Raw genomic sequence first — 17267 nt, forward strand, 5'->3', positions numbered from 1 at the left:
AGGGAGAGAGATCCCAAGTAGGCAGAGAGACAGGCAGAGAGAGGGGGAAGCAGGCTCCCCCGATGCAGGGCTCAATCCCAGGACCCTGGGATCATAACCTGAGCCAAAGGCAGGGGCTTTAACCCACTGAGCCACCCAGGCGTCCCCCAGATTTGATAATATGCTAGAATGTTGAATGACTCAGGATGCCTGGGTGGCTCAGTCAGTTAAGTATCCAGCTCTTTTTTTTTTTTAGATTTTATTTATTTGACAGAGAGAATGACAATGAGAGAGGGAACACAAGCATGGGGAGTGGAAGAGGAAGAAGCCAGCTTCTTGCCAAGCAGGGAGTCGAATTCAGGGCTCCATCCCATGACCTTGGGAGCATGACCTGGCCAAAGGTAGATACTTAACAACTGAGCCACCCAGGTGCCCTGAATGTCCAACTCTTGATTTCCGCTCAGGTCATGATCTCAGGGTCCTGGGATTGAGCCCCACATTGGCCCTCATACTCTGCTTTCGGTGTCTCTCCTTTTTCCCCTGCCCCTCCCCCCTGCTCATATGCTCACGCTTTCTAAATAAATAAGGTCTTAAAAAAAAATAGAATGTTGAATGACTCAGAGAACTCAGGAAAGAAATGTAGTTACAGTTTTATTCTAGCAAAAGAAGACAAATTAGAACTAGCCAAAGGGGGCGCCTGGGTGGCTCAGTGGGTTAAGCCGCTGCCTTCGGCTCAGGTCATGATCCCAGGGTCCTGGGATCGAGTCCCGCATCGGGCTCTCTGCTCAGCAGGGAGCCTGCTTCCCTCTCTTTCTCTCTGCCTGCCTCTCTGCCTACTTGTGATCTCCCTCTGTCAAATAAATAAATAAAATCTTTAAAAAAAAAAAAATAAAAAAAAAAATAAAAAAAAAAAAGAACTAGTCAAAGGAAGAAATTCATAGAACAGAATATAGGAGGATTCCAGACATGAATCTTCCTTTTCCTCATAGATACAGTACCCTCCTGGTATTGATGTATGACAGTATACACAAAATATTGCCAGCCTCAGAAAGTCACCTGAACCTTTGGTGTCTAGAGTTTTTGTTGGGACTCAATCACATACTGCCTGCATGGCTGACTTTTAGTTTTTAGCCCTTTCCAGAAGTTCAGGCTAATACCTTTAGTTGTGTTTTCCTTTAGAAATTGAGATGGATTTGTACATCCTAAAACCTCCATCATAAATCACATCATTAGACTGTTAATGGCCAAAGCCCCCATTCAGAGAAACACTTCTCGCAGACAAGGTACTCCAGATGCCTACTAATCACCTGTTGGTAGCCAAAGCCAAACAAAAACCTGACCTCTCTTGGGGTGAAATTTATTCTTCACTACACAATAGTTAAAGCAGTAATGAAAAGAGGTATTTACCAAAGTTTTAATTATCTGGAAACATGTTTATGTATAATGTTATGTCAGAAAAACAGGATTAAAAATAAATACACAGTGTGATCTTGAATATACAGTATCATGTTTTGTATCTCTTAAGTGATTTGATAGATAAGAAATAGACTGAAAGGAAATGCACCAAAATATTAGCATAATTATCTCTGGGTAATGGAATTATGGGTATTTCCCAAATTTTCAACCATCAACATATTACTTCATTATTTAAAAACAAAAATCTTGGGGTGCCTGGGTGGCTCAGTGGGTTAAAGCCTCTGCCTTCAGCTCAGGTCGTGATCCCAAGGTCCTGGGATCGAGCCCCACATCAGGCTTTCTGCTCAGCAGGGAGCCTGCTTCCCTTCCTCTCTCTCTGCCTGCCTCTGCCTACTTGTGATCTCTGTCTGTCAAATAAATAAATAAAATCTTTAAAATAAAATAAAAATTAAAAAAATAAAAACAAAAATCTTTTAAAGTTATTTCTCTTTTTCTATAACTACTCAGTAGTAGAGAAATTTAAAATAGTTTATAAAAGGGGGCACCTGGGTGACTCAGTTGGTTAAGTGGCTGCCTTCAACTCAGGTCATAATCTCGGGGGTCCTGGAATCGAGTCCCGGTTCTGGCTCTCTGCTCAGTGAGGAGTTTGTTTCTCCCTCTGCCCCTCCCCTCAGCTTGTGTCCCCGCCACCCCATCAAATAAATAAATAAAATCTTTTTAAAAATAAAATAGTTTATGAAAGTGTTTTGGGGGACACCTGAGTAGCTCAGCTGTTTAAGTGACTGCCTTTGGCTCAGGTCATGCTCCTGGAGGCCCAAGATCAAGTCCCACATCAGACTCCCAGCTCCCTGCTCAGTAGGAAGTCTGCTTCTCCCTTTGACTTTACCCTCTCTTGTGCTTTCTATCTGTTTCTGCCTCTGACTCACCCTCTCATGCTGTCTCTCTCTCATATAAATAAAATCCTGGGGTGCCTGGTGGCTCAGTCGTTAAGCATCTGCCTTGGGCTCAGGTCAGAGCTGAGTTGGGCTCCCTGCTCGGCAGGAAGCCTTCTCCCTCTTCCATTCCCCCTGCTTGTATTCCCTCTCTTGCTGTTTCTCTTTCTATCAAATAAATAAATAAAATCTAAAAAAAACAATGAAAGTGTTTTGGGGATATGCAGGAAAAATTATAAAAGGAAGGAAGGATAAAAAATTGGAAATAACCACAAAAAAAATTGGAGATGAATACTGGATTTTAAGACTCAAAATCACATTTTCAAGTTCCTAAAATGGGAACATATCTTATCATCAGTGTATATATGTAATTTGGTAGTATTTCTTTTTCCCTAAAAAGCTGTTATTAAATTGTGATGTATCTTATAATCAATGATTCATTAAAAGGTTTGAAACAGATCCGCAACTCATATGCAAATCAGCAAGCTCAGACTGCTGTGAGGGGGACCACTAGGCTCTTCTGCCATCTATTTGTTTTTAAGACTAGCACTCCAGGGGCGCCCGGGTGGCTCAGTGGGTTAAGCCGCTGCCTTCGGCTCGGGTCGTGATCTCAGGGTCCTGGGATCGAGCCCCGCATCAGGCTCTCTGCTCAGCGGGGAGCCTGCTTCCTCCTCTCTCTCTGTCTGCCTCTCTGCCTACTTGTGATCTCTCTCTGTCAAGTAAATAAATAAAATCTTCAAAAAAAAAGACTAGCTCTCCAGGGGCACCTGGGTGGCTCAGTGGGCTAAAGTCTCTGCCTTCGGCTCAGGTCATGATCCCAAGGTCCTGGGACGGAGGCCCACATCGGGTTCTCTGCTCAGCAGGGACCCTGCTTCCCTTCCTCTCTCTGCCTGCGTCTCTGCCTACTTGTGATCTCTGTCAAATAAATAAAATAAAATCTTAAAAAAAAAAAAAAAAGCACTCCATTCCCTGAAGTGGAAGTACTTGTCATGAGAAGAATTTCAAGTGTCTTAAGAGATCTGTTCAAACATTAATGTCCTAAATGTACTATTATGTGTTAGAAATTAAAGAAATTTTTAAAGAACCATTATAACAGTGTAGTAGTGATTTTTTTCTATTTCAGATTTAGCCAGCTTTCATCGTGGTTTGATCATCTTTCAAAAACCAATCCAATAGGAATCTAGAAGCTGTTAATCATTATATGAGTATAGTCAATAGGTAGTTAACAAATCCCAGGTAAAGCATTCATAGTGCATTCATATTCTCCATTTAAGTGAAATCAGATAAGCACTAGCTTATAATAAAAACTTTTATATTGAGTCCCAATCAGTGATTTTTTTTTTTCCAGACAACAACAAGACATAAAGTACTTATTATGGAATTTTGTCCATGCGGAAGTTTATACACTGTTTTAGAAGAGCCATCTAATGCCTATGGACTACCAGAGTCTGAATTTTTAATTGTTTTGCGAGATGTGGGTACGTTTATTTATATGATTTTATAAATATATGTGTATATAGATAGATGTGTGATTTTATAGTTATATGTGTATATAATTTAATGACATAAGGGTTTTTTTTTTTTTAAGATTTTTATTTGAGAGACAGAAAGAGAGCACAAGTGGTGGGAGGAGTGGGGGGAGGAGCAGACTCCACACTGAGCAGGGAGCCCGATGCTGGGCTCCATCCCAGTACCCTGGGATCATGACTTGAGCCAGAGGCAGATTATTAATGAGCTGAGCCACACACATGCCCCCAGAATTTTTTTTTTTTAAAGTAGGCTCCAGACTCAGCATGGAGCCCAACACGGGGCTTGAATTCATGACCCCAAGATAAAGACCCAAGCAAGAATTGAGTCTAACCCTTAACCAACTGAGACACCTAGGTGCACCTAACGACATAAGAATTGTAAATATATTATTTTTGTATTCAAAACCAAAGATCTTTTTGCAGTACTTTCTTAGATAAAACACCTAGAGTGTACATACACAAGGAAAAAATAGATAAGCTGGACTTCATCAACATTAAAAACATTTGTGTTTCAGAGGACAATATCAAGTAAGTGAAAAGACAACCCACAGAACGAGAGAAGTTATTTGCAAATCACATATACGATAAGGAATTTTGATCCTAACAACTTAATCAAAAAACAATGCAATTTTAAAATGGGCAAAAGTAAAAAATAAAAATAAATAAATAAAAATGATAAACATCTTTCCAAAGAAGGTGAACATATATGGCCAATGAGAACATAAAAAGAGAATCAAGATTATTAGTCATTAGGGAAATGCAAATCAGAACTACAAAGTGATACCACTTCATACTCACTAGCATGGCCAAATCAAAAAGATAAAATGGGCACCTGGATGGCTCATTCCACTGAGTGTCCAATTCCTTGGTTTCAGTTCAGATGATGATCTCAGGGTCATGTGATTGAGCCTGGTCTTGGGCTCCTCACTCAGCAGCAAATCTACTTAAGGTCTTCTCCCTCTGCCCCTCCCTCTACTCATAAATGTTCTGTCTCTCTTAATTAATTATTTTTTTAAAAAAAGACAACAAAAACAGGTGTTGGCAAGGATGTGAAAAAGTTGGACCCTAATATATAGGTGTTGGATCGTAAAAAAGTACAGCCACTTGGGAAAATAGTCTAGCAGTTCCTCAAAAGATTAAATAAAGAATTACCATGGGACTTAGCAATTCCAATGCTAGGTATTTCCCTACAAGAATTAAAAACTTGTCCACACAGAAACTTGTCTACCAGTTCCTAATAGCCAAAAATGGAAGTAGCCCAAGTGTCCATCAACTGATGTATAAATAAAATGTCCATTATCCATGCAATGACATATTACTCGTTCATGAAAAAGAAAAATGGGGCACTTGACTCACTCAGTCGGTGGAGCATGTGACTCTTGATCTTGGGGTCATGAGTTGGGCCTAGAGCTTACTTTAAAAAAAAGAGAAAGTAGTGATACATGCTATAAAATGGATGCACCTTGAAAAATGATGCTAAGTGAAGGAAACCAGACACAAAGGTCATAATATTTATTATTTTGTTCATATAAAATGTCCAGAATAGGCAAATCCATAGAAACAGAAAGCAGATTAGTCATTTCCAGGGGTTTGAGGGGATGGCAGGTATGAGGAGTGACTGCTAACGGGTATGGGGTTTCTTTTTGGCATAATGAAAATGTTCTGAAAATAGTGATGATGGTTGTACACTTTGACTCTTCTAAAAACTACTCAGTTGTATACTTTAAAAGTCTGAATTTAATGATACATGAATTTCATCTCAAAGCTATTAAAAAAAAAAAAGAATATGGCAACCAAAGGGAATAATAATATCTTCTTGACGAGAAGTGAATCAGTATTTGAGGAATGGGAAAAGTCCATATTCTTTCTTTGATAAAGAAGGCATAAGGTTAGTGGGAATTCTTGAACTTGATAGTGGAAGCAGTGTGGAGACCCTTTAGGTGAGGATAAGATAAGAGAAAAACAATATAAGCTGCAACCCATTTAACCAAGTAGAAGTTATAGATAATTGATGACTTCCTAAGTGTACAGGTAGCCCTGAATTTTCATAATTGATATGAAAACCATTATGATACCCATAAGCTTATTTTTGTATGTTATATTTGGACATTCATCTATCAGCTGTCAAATGTTTCAAACTAGTGTTCAGTGGCAGTGCTTGTCAGTTAGCCAAAACAGATTAATTTCAGCAATGTAGCCCCTTTACCCTTAAAAAGGAAAAAAGGAAAATGACCTTTGAAGAACAGTTTTAAGCATGTAAGAAATATATTCTTATGAAAGCCAATCTGACACTTTGCCTCAATTAATTTTTTACTGTTTTATGTATTGAGTCCAGTTTACTATTTTATGGAATTTTTCTCCAAGCTAAAGAAATAGGAAAGTGTGGTGAAAGATTGTCAATTTCTCAGGAATCATTTTTCTTAAGTTTAGGCACATTACCCACATGTATATAACCAGAAGTAATTCAGGAAGACTTTTTGCTGAAGACCATTTTGTTCCATTTCCTAATAGTATTTAATTAAGAGAGATTGGAGTCTTCCCTAAACCATATTGATCCTTATTCTTAAACTCTGTTTCTCAGACATGAGATACAAAATGTAAACACCATCTGTTATTTCTTTGGTAAAAATGATTTTAGACCAACTTACGGAAAAACATACTGAGTGAATGTGGATGAATTTGATGTGCATACCCATGTACATAGATGCCTACATTATGATTTCCTTTGTTTTATTTTATCAAGTCGGTGGAATGAATCATCTCCGAGAGAATGGCATAGTGCACCGTGATATTAAGCCAGGGAATATCATGCGTGTTATAGGGGAAGATGGACAGTCTGTGTACAAACTCACAGATTTTGGTGCAGCTAGAGAATTAGAAGATGATGAGCAGTTTGTTTCTCTGTATGGCACAGAAGAATATTTGGTAAGTCCTGTATCACTTATTTAAAGCGGAATATGTAAATATAGGTGACTGGTCAACTATAAAATGTCACTAACTTTTACGACAAAAATTAAGCTTTTATTCTCGTGTATGGTGTGTAATGAGGGAATTAGATATTGCCATCTAGCGATGCTGTTAATTTTTCTTTTATAACACTCAAGTTCTTTAATTTTTCTAATGCTGTGGATCTATATTAAGAGAAAAAGCTATATATATGTTTTAGAAGCATGTAGCTAGTAAATGCTCCCCTTTTTGGATCACAGCAGTTAATATTATTACAAGATTGTTATAATGATATCCCTATAGAGCAAATTTTGTTATAATTCTGAAGCAGAAGATTCTATTCAGGGAGGTTGGTTATTGAAAGACAGAAAGGAACATTATAAGAAACAAAAAATGAATTGCTTTTGAAAAGATCTAACTTGAAATGCTAGAAAGCTAGAAAAGTCTGTGTTTCAAACTATGTAAGGTGTGTTTGTATAAAGTTAGTAAGCATTTGAAACACTTAAGAAGGGGCGCCTGGGTGGCTCCGTGGGTTAAGTCTCTGCCTTCAGCTTGGGTCATGATCTCAGGGTCCGGGGATTGAGCCCTGCATCAGGCTCTCTGCTCGGCAGAGGGCCTGCTTCCCCACCCCAACCCTGCCTGGCTCTCTGCCTACTTGTGATCTCTCTCTGTGTCAAATAAATAAATAAAATCTTAAAAACAAACAAACAAAAAAAAACACTGAAGAAAATATACTTAAAAGTAAGTATATTTAATTTTTCAAGGAACCACCATACTGTTTTCCACAGTGGCTGTGCCAGTTTACATTCCCACCAACAGTGCCTGAAGATCCCCTTTTCTTTACATCCTTGCCAGCACTTGTCATTTCTTGTCTTTTTATGCTGGCCATCCTGGCCTGTATGAGGTGGTATCTCATAGGTTTGATTTGCATTTCCCTGATGATGAGTGATGTTGTGCATCTTTCCCTGTGACCACTGGCCATCTGGATGTCTTCTTCAGAAAAATGTCTTTTCAGGTCTTCTGCCCATTTGTTAATTAGATGGTTTATGGTTTTTTGGTTATGAGTTGTGTGAGTTCTTCTTTTTTTCTTTTTAATATTTGATTTATTTATTTATTTGTTTGTTTGTTTTAAAGATTCCACCTATTTATTTGACAGATAGAGACCACAAGTAGGCAGAGAGGCAGGTGAGGAGAGAGAGGAAGCAGGCTCTCTGCTCAGGCTCGATCCTGGGACCCCGGGATCATGACCCAAGCCGAAGGCAGAAGCCTAACCCACTGAGCCACCCAGGCACCCAAGATTTTATTTTTAAGTAATCTCTATACCCAACAAGCGGCTTGAACTAACACCCCAAGATCAAGAGTCGCAGACTCCATTGATGAAACCAGCTAGGTGCCCCTGTATGAGTTCTTTATACGTCTTGGATATTAACCCCTTCCCAGAGATACCATTTGCACATATCTTCACCCATTTAGTAGGTTGCCTTTTTTGTTTCATTGATGGTTTCCTTTGCTGTGCAAAAGCTTTTCATTTTGGTGTAGTCCCAGTAGTTTATTTTTGCTTTCATTTTCTTTGCCTGTGGTAACTACACATACAGTGCTGAGCTTTGTGTAATGTATAGAATTTTGTTTGTTGGTTGGTTGGTTGGTTTTTAAAAAGACTTTTTTAATTTAGAATTTTTTTTATATTTATTTATTTGATAGAGATCACAAGTGGACAGAGAGAGAGGGAAGCAGCAGGCTCCTGCTGAGCAGAGAGCCTGGTGTGGGGCTCGATTCCAGGACCCTGAGACCATGACCTGAGCTGAAGGCAGAGGCTTTAACCCACTGAGCAACCCACGCACCCCTAGAATTATTTATTTATTTATTTATTTATTTACTTATTTATTTATTTTAAGATTTTATTTATTTATTTGACAGGCAGAGATCACAAGTAGGCAGAGAGAGAGGAGGAAGCAGGCTCCCTGCTGAGCAGAGAGCCCATGCAGGACTCGATCCCAGGACCCTGGGATCACGACCTGAGCCGAAGGCAGAGGCCTCAACCCACTGAGCCACCCAGGCGCCCCTAGAATTATTTTTTTTTTTTAAATTTTATTTATTTATCAGAGAGAGAGAGGGGGAGAGAGCAAGCACAGGCAGACAGAATGGCAGGCAGAGGCAGAGGGAGAAGCAGGCTCCCCGCTGAGCAAGGAGCCCGATGTGGGACTCGATCCCAGGACGCTGGGATCATGACCTGAGCCGAAGGCTGCTGCTCAACCAACTGAGCCACCCAGGCGTCCCTAGAATTATTTTTTTAAAGTAGGCTTCCCACCCAGTGTGGGGCTCAAACTCACAACCCTGAGATCAAGAGTTGCATGCTCTATCCACTGAGCCACCCAAGTGCCCCTGTAATTATTAATCACTGTGTTACATACCTGAAACCAATGTAACTTGTATGTCAACCATATTTCATTAACAAAAATTTAAAATAAGTAGGAAGTACATTTAACAGGTAATCAGGAAGTTTATAATAAAAAACTATCACTAATTGCTTCTGGCTCAGGACTTTATCTTTAAAGTCTTAAAGGGCACTGCAGTGGCTCAGTTGGTAGAGCATCTGACTCTTGATCTCGTGGTCATGAATTTGAGTCCCAGGTTGGATATAGAGATTACTTTAAAAAAAAAAAAGAAAGAAAGAAAGTAAGTCTCGGATTCTGACTTCTTTCCAGTTGGATTCTGCTGTTGTAAACTTATACCATGAAGAATAAAGTATAGCTGCCCCATAGCTTTATTCAGATTATTCTAAGTCTAGTGTGAATGAAGGTGTCTTAAATTGTTCTGTTAAATAAATAAATAAATATTGTTCTGTTAAAAGTATATAACCCCAAATTAGTCTGTACTTATATTTTGATAATCTTTTAATAAGAATACCCAAAATGGATTATATTCATCCAACAAATATGTGTGGGGTGCCTACTGTGTGCCAGGCACTACTGGAGGCCCTGGAGCTTCCATGGTGAACAAGATGCATGAGATTCCTGGGTTGGAGTTGGAGTTATAAGCAGAAGCTAGCCAGAACATACAGCCTAGTGGTTTCAACTCCATATGATCGCTCCCTTTTTATAATAAATGTTTTGCAATGTTCCCTTCAGTATCTTGAAATGAAATGCTTAGATATAATCAACCTGTATGCCTAATTAATAAAATGACCTAATATCTTAATAATATTATATGGGAAAATAAAATCATATTTAATATGTGGAAGTTTAGGAACAGCTTCACTAGCAGACATTAAAAAATCTGATGCTTGCACTTGTGTGCATTACCACTTCCAGTACAGTGATCACTTGCGTGTTCTGTTAATGAGTCACATCACAAGTGGTGGTGTTGGCACTGGCATGATTTTCCAAAGCAGTGAGTAACTCTTCATGGTTTCTAACTAAACAAAGTAGGTTGACATAGAGCTGCATTCTTGTAGCTACAAAAATACTCTGTGTACAAATATATTTTATATTTATATATCAGATGGAATGATAGACTTCTCACCTATACAAGTTTTCTGGCAGGATATTCAGAAGTCATGCTATAGGGGCACCTGGCTGGCCCAGTCAGTACAGGGTGGGACTCTTGATCTCAGGGTTGTGAGTTTGAGCTCCACGTTGGACATAGAGATGACAAAAGTCATGCTGGATATCAGAAGCTTATTTTTCAGAACTATTCCCTGTTAAGCAGGATGTCTTTCATCTCTGATCTCTGCCTACTTAATAGCAGTAGCTCTTCCCATTTACCATGGAAAGCAAAACAGCCATTCCTTACCAGCCTTTATGAGGTTGACCACCCATTACCAACTATTACTCTTTCACTTAGCCTTCCAGGACCAGAGTTTAGCTTTTGCTTTTTAACAAACTTAAAATGGAAAGAACACACCATTAGCTTAACTGCAGTTCATGTTGAACTCCAGGCTGAAATTTTGCTCTAATCTATTTTCTGTTCCATACTATGCCCAGCCCTGTTTTCAAATACAGTATACCAGAAGTTATTAAAAGAGTTCAGTAAGGGGCACCTGGGTGGCTTAGTGGGTTAAGGCCTCTGCCTTCGACTCAGGGCATGATCCCAGGGTCCTGGGATTGAGCCCTGCATCGGGCTCTCTACTCAGCAGGGAGCCTGCTTCCTCCTCTCTCTGCCTCTTTGTGATCTCTGTCTGTCCAATAAATAAGTAAAATCTTTAAAAAAAGAAAAGAGGGGGCACATGAGTGGCTCAGTGGATTAAAGCCTCTGCCTTCGGCTCGGGTCATGATCCCAGGGTCCTGGGATCGAGCCCCACATTGGGCTCTCTGCTCAGCGGGGAACCTACTTCTTCCTCTCTCTCTGCCTACTTGTGATCTCTGTCTGTCAAATAAATAAGTAAAATCTTAAAAAAAAAGAAGAGTTAAATAAAAGCCTGAAGCTCAGCAATCTAGAAATATTTATATATGTGTGTGCGTATTATTTTTTTTTAAGATTTTATTTATTTATTTGACAGATAGAGATTAGAAGCAGGCAGGCAGAAGGGGTGGGGAAGCAGGTTCCCTGCTGAGCTGAGAGGATCCTGGATCATGACCTGAGCTGAAGGCAGAGGCTTAACCCACTGAGCCACCCAGATGCCCCACAGAAATACTTATATTTAAATGAAAAAATTTCTCATTCTGGAATTCTCAGGCCAGATGTTTAATCTCCCACCACACTTTGTTTGTGAAAGTCCAAAGAAAACGTCAACATTCATTCTTCCATTTTTAATATGATGGATATTTTAATAATATAAACTGAGAGTTTTATAGTAGGTTTATTCTTATGTTCCTATTCCAAGTGTGGAAGGCCAGGCCCAGTAATACCATACCCTCCAGAAACACAAGTCTTACTTTCAGGAGAGAACCAGTGAACACAGATACATCTAACCACTCTGTATTAAGCCAGTATCATTCAGTCACTCTGCAGGGAATTATACCAGTTAGGTAGTGTATTATTGCACCTTTTGGGGAGATTCCCCCTTTGTCTTCTTTTAGAATCGCCATATCTACTCCTCGTGTGCTAGAGGATTATCAGGCATATCCAGGTACTCTGTTCACAGCCCATTTATACACTGAGTACCATCTATTAGGTCAAAGGTCTGGCTAGCACTTCTAAGGACAGTAGTTTCTGTGCTACACCATAAAACAGCAAAACTACTTGTACCCCATATGTCTGGTAGGCATAAGTTTGGACACTCAATTCAAACCCCTCATGCTTATCACCTCTTTTGATTTTGCATTAAAATCTATTTCACAGGCACCTGGGTGGCTCTGTTGGTTAAGCAACTGCCTTCCACTCAGGTCTCTGTTGGTTAAGCAACTGCCTTCCACTCAGGTCATGATCAAGTCCCGCATCAGGCTCCCTGCTTGGCAGGAAGTCTGCTTCTCGCTCTGATCTTCCTCTCTCATGCTCTCTCTCTCTCTCTCATTCTGTCTCAAATAAATAAATAAAATCTTAAAAAAAATAAAGGGTATTTCCCGAAAGAGTATCCCCCATCCCCATCTCCCACCCCTCCCATACACCACACACAAAATCCAGGGATTGTGACCCTTTGGGAGTCAGATTCATAGATTGTGTTATTTAGAAACACCCTCCTAGTAGTAGTGCCATTTGCATTGGTTCCCAGGCCCTTGGGCCACAGCCACATATCACAGTGTCATAAGGCATTTGTTCTGATTTGGATGATCAGATCTTTGGTCAACTCTGCTCTACTTTGGTCCATAATAATACACTCTTTTTTTTTTTTTTTTTTTTTAAAGATTTTATTTATTTATTTATTTAACAGAGAGAGAGAAATCACAAGTAGGCAGAGAGGCAGGCAGAGAGGGGGGGAAGCAGGCTTTCCGCTGAGCAGAGAGCCTGATGCGGGGCTCGATCCCAGGACCCTGAGATCATGACCTGAGCTGAAGGCAGAGGCTTTAACCCACTGAGCCACCCAGGTGCCCCCATAATAATACACTCTTGTAGCTTTATCTTTCCAGAATCTTAAAGTTCTAATGCGTCACTTCTGTGAAGGCAAGTGTCAAGAGGCAAAGCATGTATGACTCCTGGTTATACTCTGCAGGGCTTAATGTCCACCAGAATCTCTGTCTGGATCTGTAAGCTCCTAAGCCATGTCTTCTAAGATTTGTCTCTACTCCGGAACTCTCCTATGGTGTCTCCTGGGCTTAAAGTCATGTGTTCAACATCAGACCAGCTACTTGTCTGGGTTGCTCCATCCCAGTCAACCCAGTCAGGCTAGTCTGTGAAATCATTGTAGAAAATTTTATTTTTATCTCAGAGTCCATCTGACTTGCTCTGATGGACTGCATGTCAGGGACGAGGAAAAAGAATCAAGGCTGCCTGAAAGGTTTGGGGTATAAGCAACTGGGTAGATGGTGGTACTGGTTACTTAAGAAGGTAAAGATTAGGGACGCCTGGGTGGCTCAGTTGGTTGGGCAGCTGCCTTCGGCTCAGGTCATGATCCCAGCATCCTGGGATCGAGTCCCACATCGGGCTCCTTGCTCAGCGGGGAGCCTGCTTCTCCCTCTGCCTCTGCTTGCCATTCTGTCTGTCTGTGCTCGCTCTCTCTCCCTCTGATAAATAAATAAAAAAAATCTTAAAAAAAAAAAAATTTAAAAAAAAAAAAAAGAAGGTAAAGATTAGAAGGAAACCAGTTTGAGAGTGAGACCAAGAGTCTATTTTAGATATGTGAAGTTTGAGCTACTTTTTAGATATTAGAGAAAACAGTAGAATATATGAATCTGGAGCTCAGGGTGGGAGATAGTTTTGGGAGTTAAAGTATTAGATAAGGGGCACCCGGGTGACTCAGTCGGTTAAGCATCTGCCTTCTGCTCAGGTCATGAGCCTGGGGTCCTGGGATTAAGCCCCCATATTGGGCTCCATGCTCAGCAGGAGCCTGCTTCTCCTTGTGACTGCCACTCTACTCTGCCTACTTGTGCTGTCTCTCTCTCTCTGAAATAAATAAATAAAATCTTAGAGTATATAAATAATATTAAATGCCATAGGCCTAAATAGGAGATGAGGAAATAAGACAGTTATAAATGTAAACAGCTATTTTGAGAAGTTTTACTATGATGGGAAGCAGAGAATTGGGTCATATGTAGAAAGGGTGGTGGGGTCAGTTTAGGGCTTTTTAAAAAAAAGGGGGGGGATTCTAGGGGCGCCTGGGTGGCTCTTGATTTCAGCTAAGGTCATGATCTCAGGATCGCAAGATCAAGTCATGCATCAGGCTCTGCGCTGGGTGTGGAGCCTGCTTACGATTCTCTCCCCTACTCCTTCTACCGCCACCCCCTTCCAAAAAGAGAAGGAAAAGCATGTATGTAAGCTGAAAGGAATGATCCAGTAGGGGGAAATTGATACTTATAATAAAAGGGTTAATTGCAGGAGCTGATTTCTGGAATTGGTGAGTCTCAATAGGGTAGGTTCCACAGCACAGATGGAAAAGTTAGCCCTTGACAGGAGCAGTTCCATCATAACTGGAAAGTAGGCCTGGAGTCTGGACACAGATTCAGATAGGTTGGTATTTGATAAAAGGCATAGGGAGAATTGATCTCTGATTGCTTCCATTTCCTCGCTGAAGTATGAAGTGAGGTTTCAAAATTGAGAGTCAAAGAAGGATAGTTTGGAGGCTTGAGGAGGGAAAAGAAAACATGAAATTGTCTTTTTTAGATTGGGAAAGTGAAATTATAAGGAAAATATGGTGGAATTTGTAGGTGTTATTGATTACCCATTTGTGTGTAATGTATTACTATAGAACACAAGTTCGTTTCTTCATCCTTTTTTTAAAGCATCCTGATATGTATGAGAGAGCAGTACTGAGAAAAGATCATCAGAAGAAGTATGGAGCAACAGTTGATCTTTGGAGCATTGGGGTAACATTTTACCATGCAGCTACTGGATCCCTGCCATTTAGACCATTTGAAGGGCCACGTAGGAATAAGGAAGTGATGTAAGTGGTTTCTCTAAAATTCAAAACAATTTTTAAAATGTATTTCTGTCTTTGTGTCATCATACTTTGGGGTGTATACTAATCAATATTGATTTTAGCCATCATTTCTGATGTATTAATCTATTTTGTTTTGAATAAGAATACAGCTTTATAAAATATATAGGCATAATTTTTCATATTGTGTTTAAGTATCTTATATACAAAGTGTAAATGGCATCAGCCTTTGGTCCATTATTAAAAATACCCTGCTTTCTGGAGTCTATTTCAGCACACCGTTTATTTCTCTTTGTGTACTACTTCTATAGAAGTACTATACTACTTTCTCATTTATATAACTGAAAAAAAAATAGTATTTCTGTTAAAACCATTAGATCTAAAACCAGATCTAAAAGAAATAAAATTTTAAAAACAGCGCACCTGGGTGGCACAGTCGTTAAGCGTCTGCCTTTGGCTCAGGTCATGATCCCAGGGTCCTGGGATCGAGCCTTGCATCAGGCTCCCTGCTCAGTGCGTTGCCTGCTTCTCCCTCTCCCATTCACCCTGCTTGTGTTCCCTCTCTAGCTCTCTCTGTCAACTAAATAAATAAAATCTTTTAAAAAATGAAATTTAAAAAGAAAGAAAAAAATTTTTACCCTGAACTGATCTGATTTTTTTTTACCATTTCAGAAATAACATTTAATATACATATATAACATTTAATAAGTTTTTTTCTGTGTGGTTTCGGTCAAAGACAATGTATTTTACTAGTACATTATACCTTTATGTACTGCCATAATTAATGGGAAATAGTTACTGTGTATAAAATCACTGTTGTAAACCAAATAAAGGAGAAAAAGAGAGGTGCCTGGATAGTGTCGGCCTTCTACTCAGGGGATTAAGTGTCTGCCTTTGGCTCAGGTCATGATCCTGGGATCGAGCCCCACATCGGGCTCCTTGCTCAGCGGGGAGCCGGCTTCTCCCTCTTCCTCTGCCCCTTTACCCCAACCTCCACCCTCTGTGCTCTCTCTGCTTTCTCTCTTAAGCTCCCTCTCTCAAATAAAATTTTAAAAAGTAAAAAGAAGGAAAGAGATGGAATTCTAGATATGAAATTTTTTTTAAAGATCTTATTTATTTGACAGAGGGAGAGAGAGAAGCAAGCAGGGTGAGCAGCAAGCAAAGGGAGTGGGAGAAGCAGGCTCCCAATCCCAGGACCCCAAGATCATGACCCGAGCTGAAGGCAGATGTTTAACTGACTGAGCCACCCAGGCACGCTTAGATGTACAATTTTTTATAAACATCTGTACACCAATCATATATCTTTTTATCATAAAAGAAATTAGTGAATGAGCCTGTGTTGTGAGAAGTAGCTAATCTGTGTACACATAAAACTATAAGGTTATAAATGTTGTTTAGAGCATGTTCTGGGATAGTAACTCACTGACATCCCAGTGTGTCCAATCATTCTTTAGATCTTAACATTTCTCAGACCTTTGTATTTACCCCTGCATTTTGTAAGCAAACATGACTTCAGTAATCACAACTATAAAAATATGATCTTTCATCTAATCTTACTTTAGGAAATCGAGAGAGAAGGATATTTTTCTGTTTGTTGATTTGAGGAGGTAAAACCAGCTGATGCAATGACTTTTGCTAAAAGCTGGCTATCTAAATGTTTTCAGCAAGAACAGTCTGCATATTCATGGGAGGAAGACATCCATTACTGTACTGATGATTTTGGTATAACCTTATTTTGAGCCTGCTTTGTAGCAGTCCCCATTTTATAAAATCTCTTCATTAATGAAGGCTGAGAGTCAATTTGTGTTTTTCTCATTAAACGTAAATTGTACCTAACAGTTTAATCATGTTTTTGTCACACCTACACTTTAAAGCTTTTGCACATTTCTTGCTGCCCTAAAAATGGTTTAAATAAAAACATGATGCTCCCTAAGGAAGGAAACATGTGACTCATCAGCAGCTAGGAATACCCGATAATTTTGTCATCATGTGCACAGATATACCATTAGAATAATTTCTTTCTTTTTTTTTTTAAGATTTTATTTATTTATTTGACAGACAGATCACAAGTAGGCAGAGAGGCAGGCAGAGAGAGAGAGAGGAGGAAGCAGGCTCCCCGCGGAGCAGAGAGCCTGACGTGGGGCTCAATCCCAGGACCCTGGGATCATGACTCGAGCTGAAGGCAGAGGTTTCAACCCACTGAGCCACCCAGGCACCCCAGAAGAATTTATTTCTTTTTTTTTTTTTTTTTTTTTTAAAGATTTTATTTATTTATTTGACAGAGAGAAATCACAAGTAGTCAGAGAGGCAGGCAGAGAGAGAGAGAGGAGGAAGCAGGCTCCCTGCTGAGCAGAGAGCCCGATGCGGGACTCGATCCCAGGACCCTGAGATCATGACCTGAGCGGAAGGCAGTGGCTTAACCACTGAGCCACCCAGGCGCCCAGAATTTATTTCTTTATATGCACAGATTTTCATGAACACTGATAATGTTCTGAG

At 39.9% G+C, this 17267-nt stretch overlaps 1 protein-coding gene across 2 annotated transcripts in view; it reads left to right on the forward strand.

The window, feature by feature from the left end:
• Positions 1 to 17267, forward strand: part of TBK1 (TANK binding kinase 1) — a 50529-nt gene that overhangs the window by 11171 nt on the left and 22091 nt on the right. For both annotated transcript variants that reach the window (XM_059186227.1, XM_059186226.1), the window contains 3 exons: positions 3676 to 3805; positions 6600 to 6781; positions 14617 to 14777. In XM_059186227.1, coding sequence (XP_059042210.1) covers positions 3676 to 3805; positions 6600 to 6781; positions 14617 to 14777 — 473 coding nt within the window. The remainder of the gene's footprint in view (positions 1 to 3675; positions 3806 to 6599; positions 6782 to 14616; positions 14778 to 17267) is intronic.

The sequence above is a fragment of the Mustela lutreola genome, chromosome 8, assembly GCF_030435805.1.
Source record: "Mustela lutreola isolate mMusLut2 chromosome 8, mMusLut2.pri, whole genome shotgun sequence".
Taxonomy (NCBI): Eukaryota; Metazoa; Chordata; class Mammalia; order Carnivora; family Mustelidae; genus Mustela; species Mustela lutreola.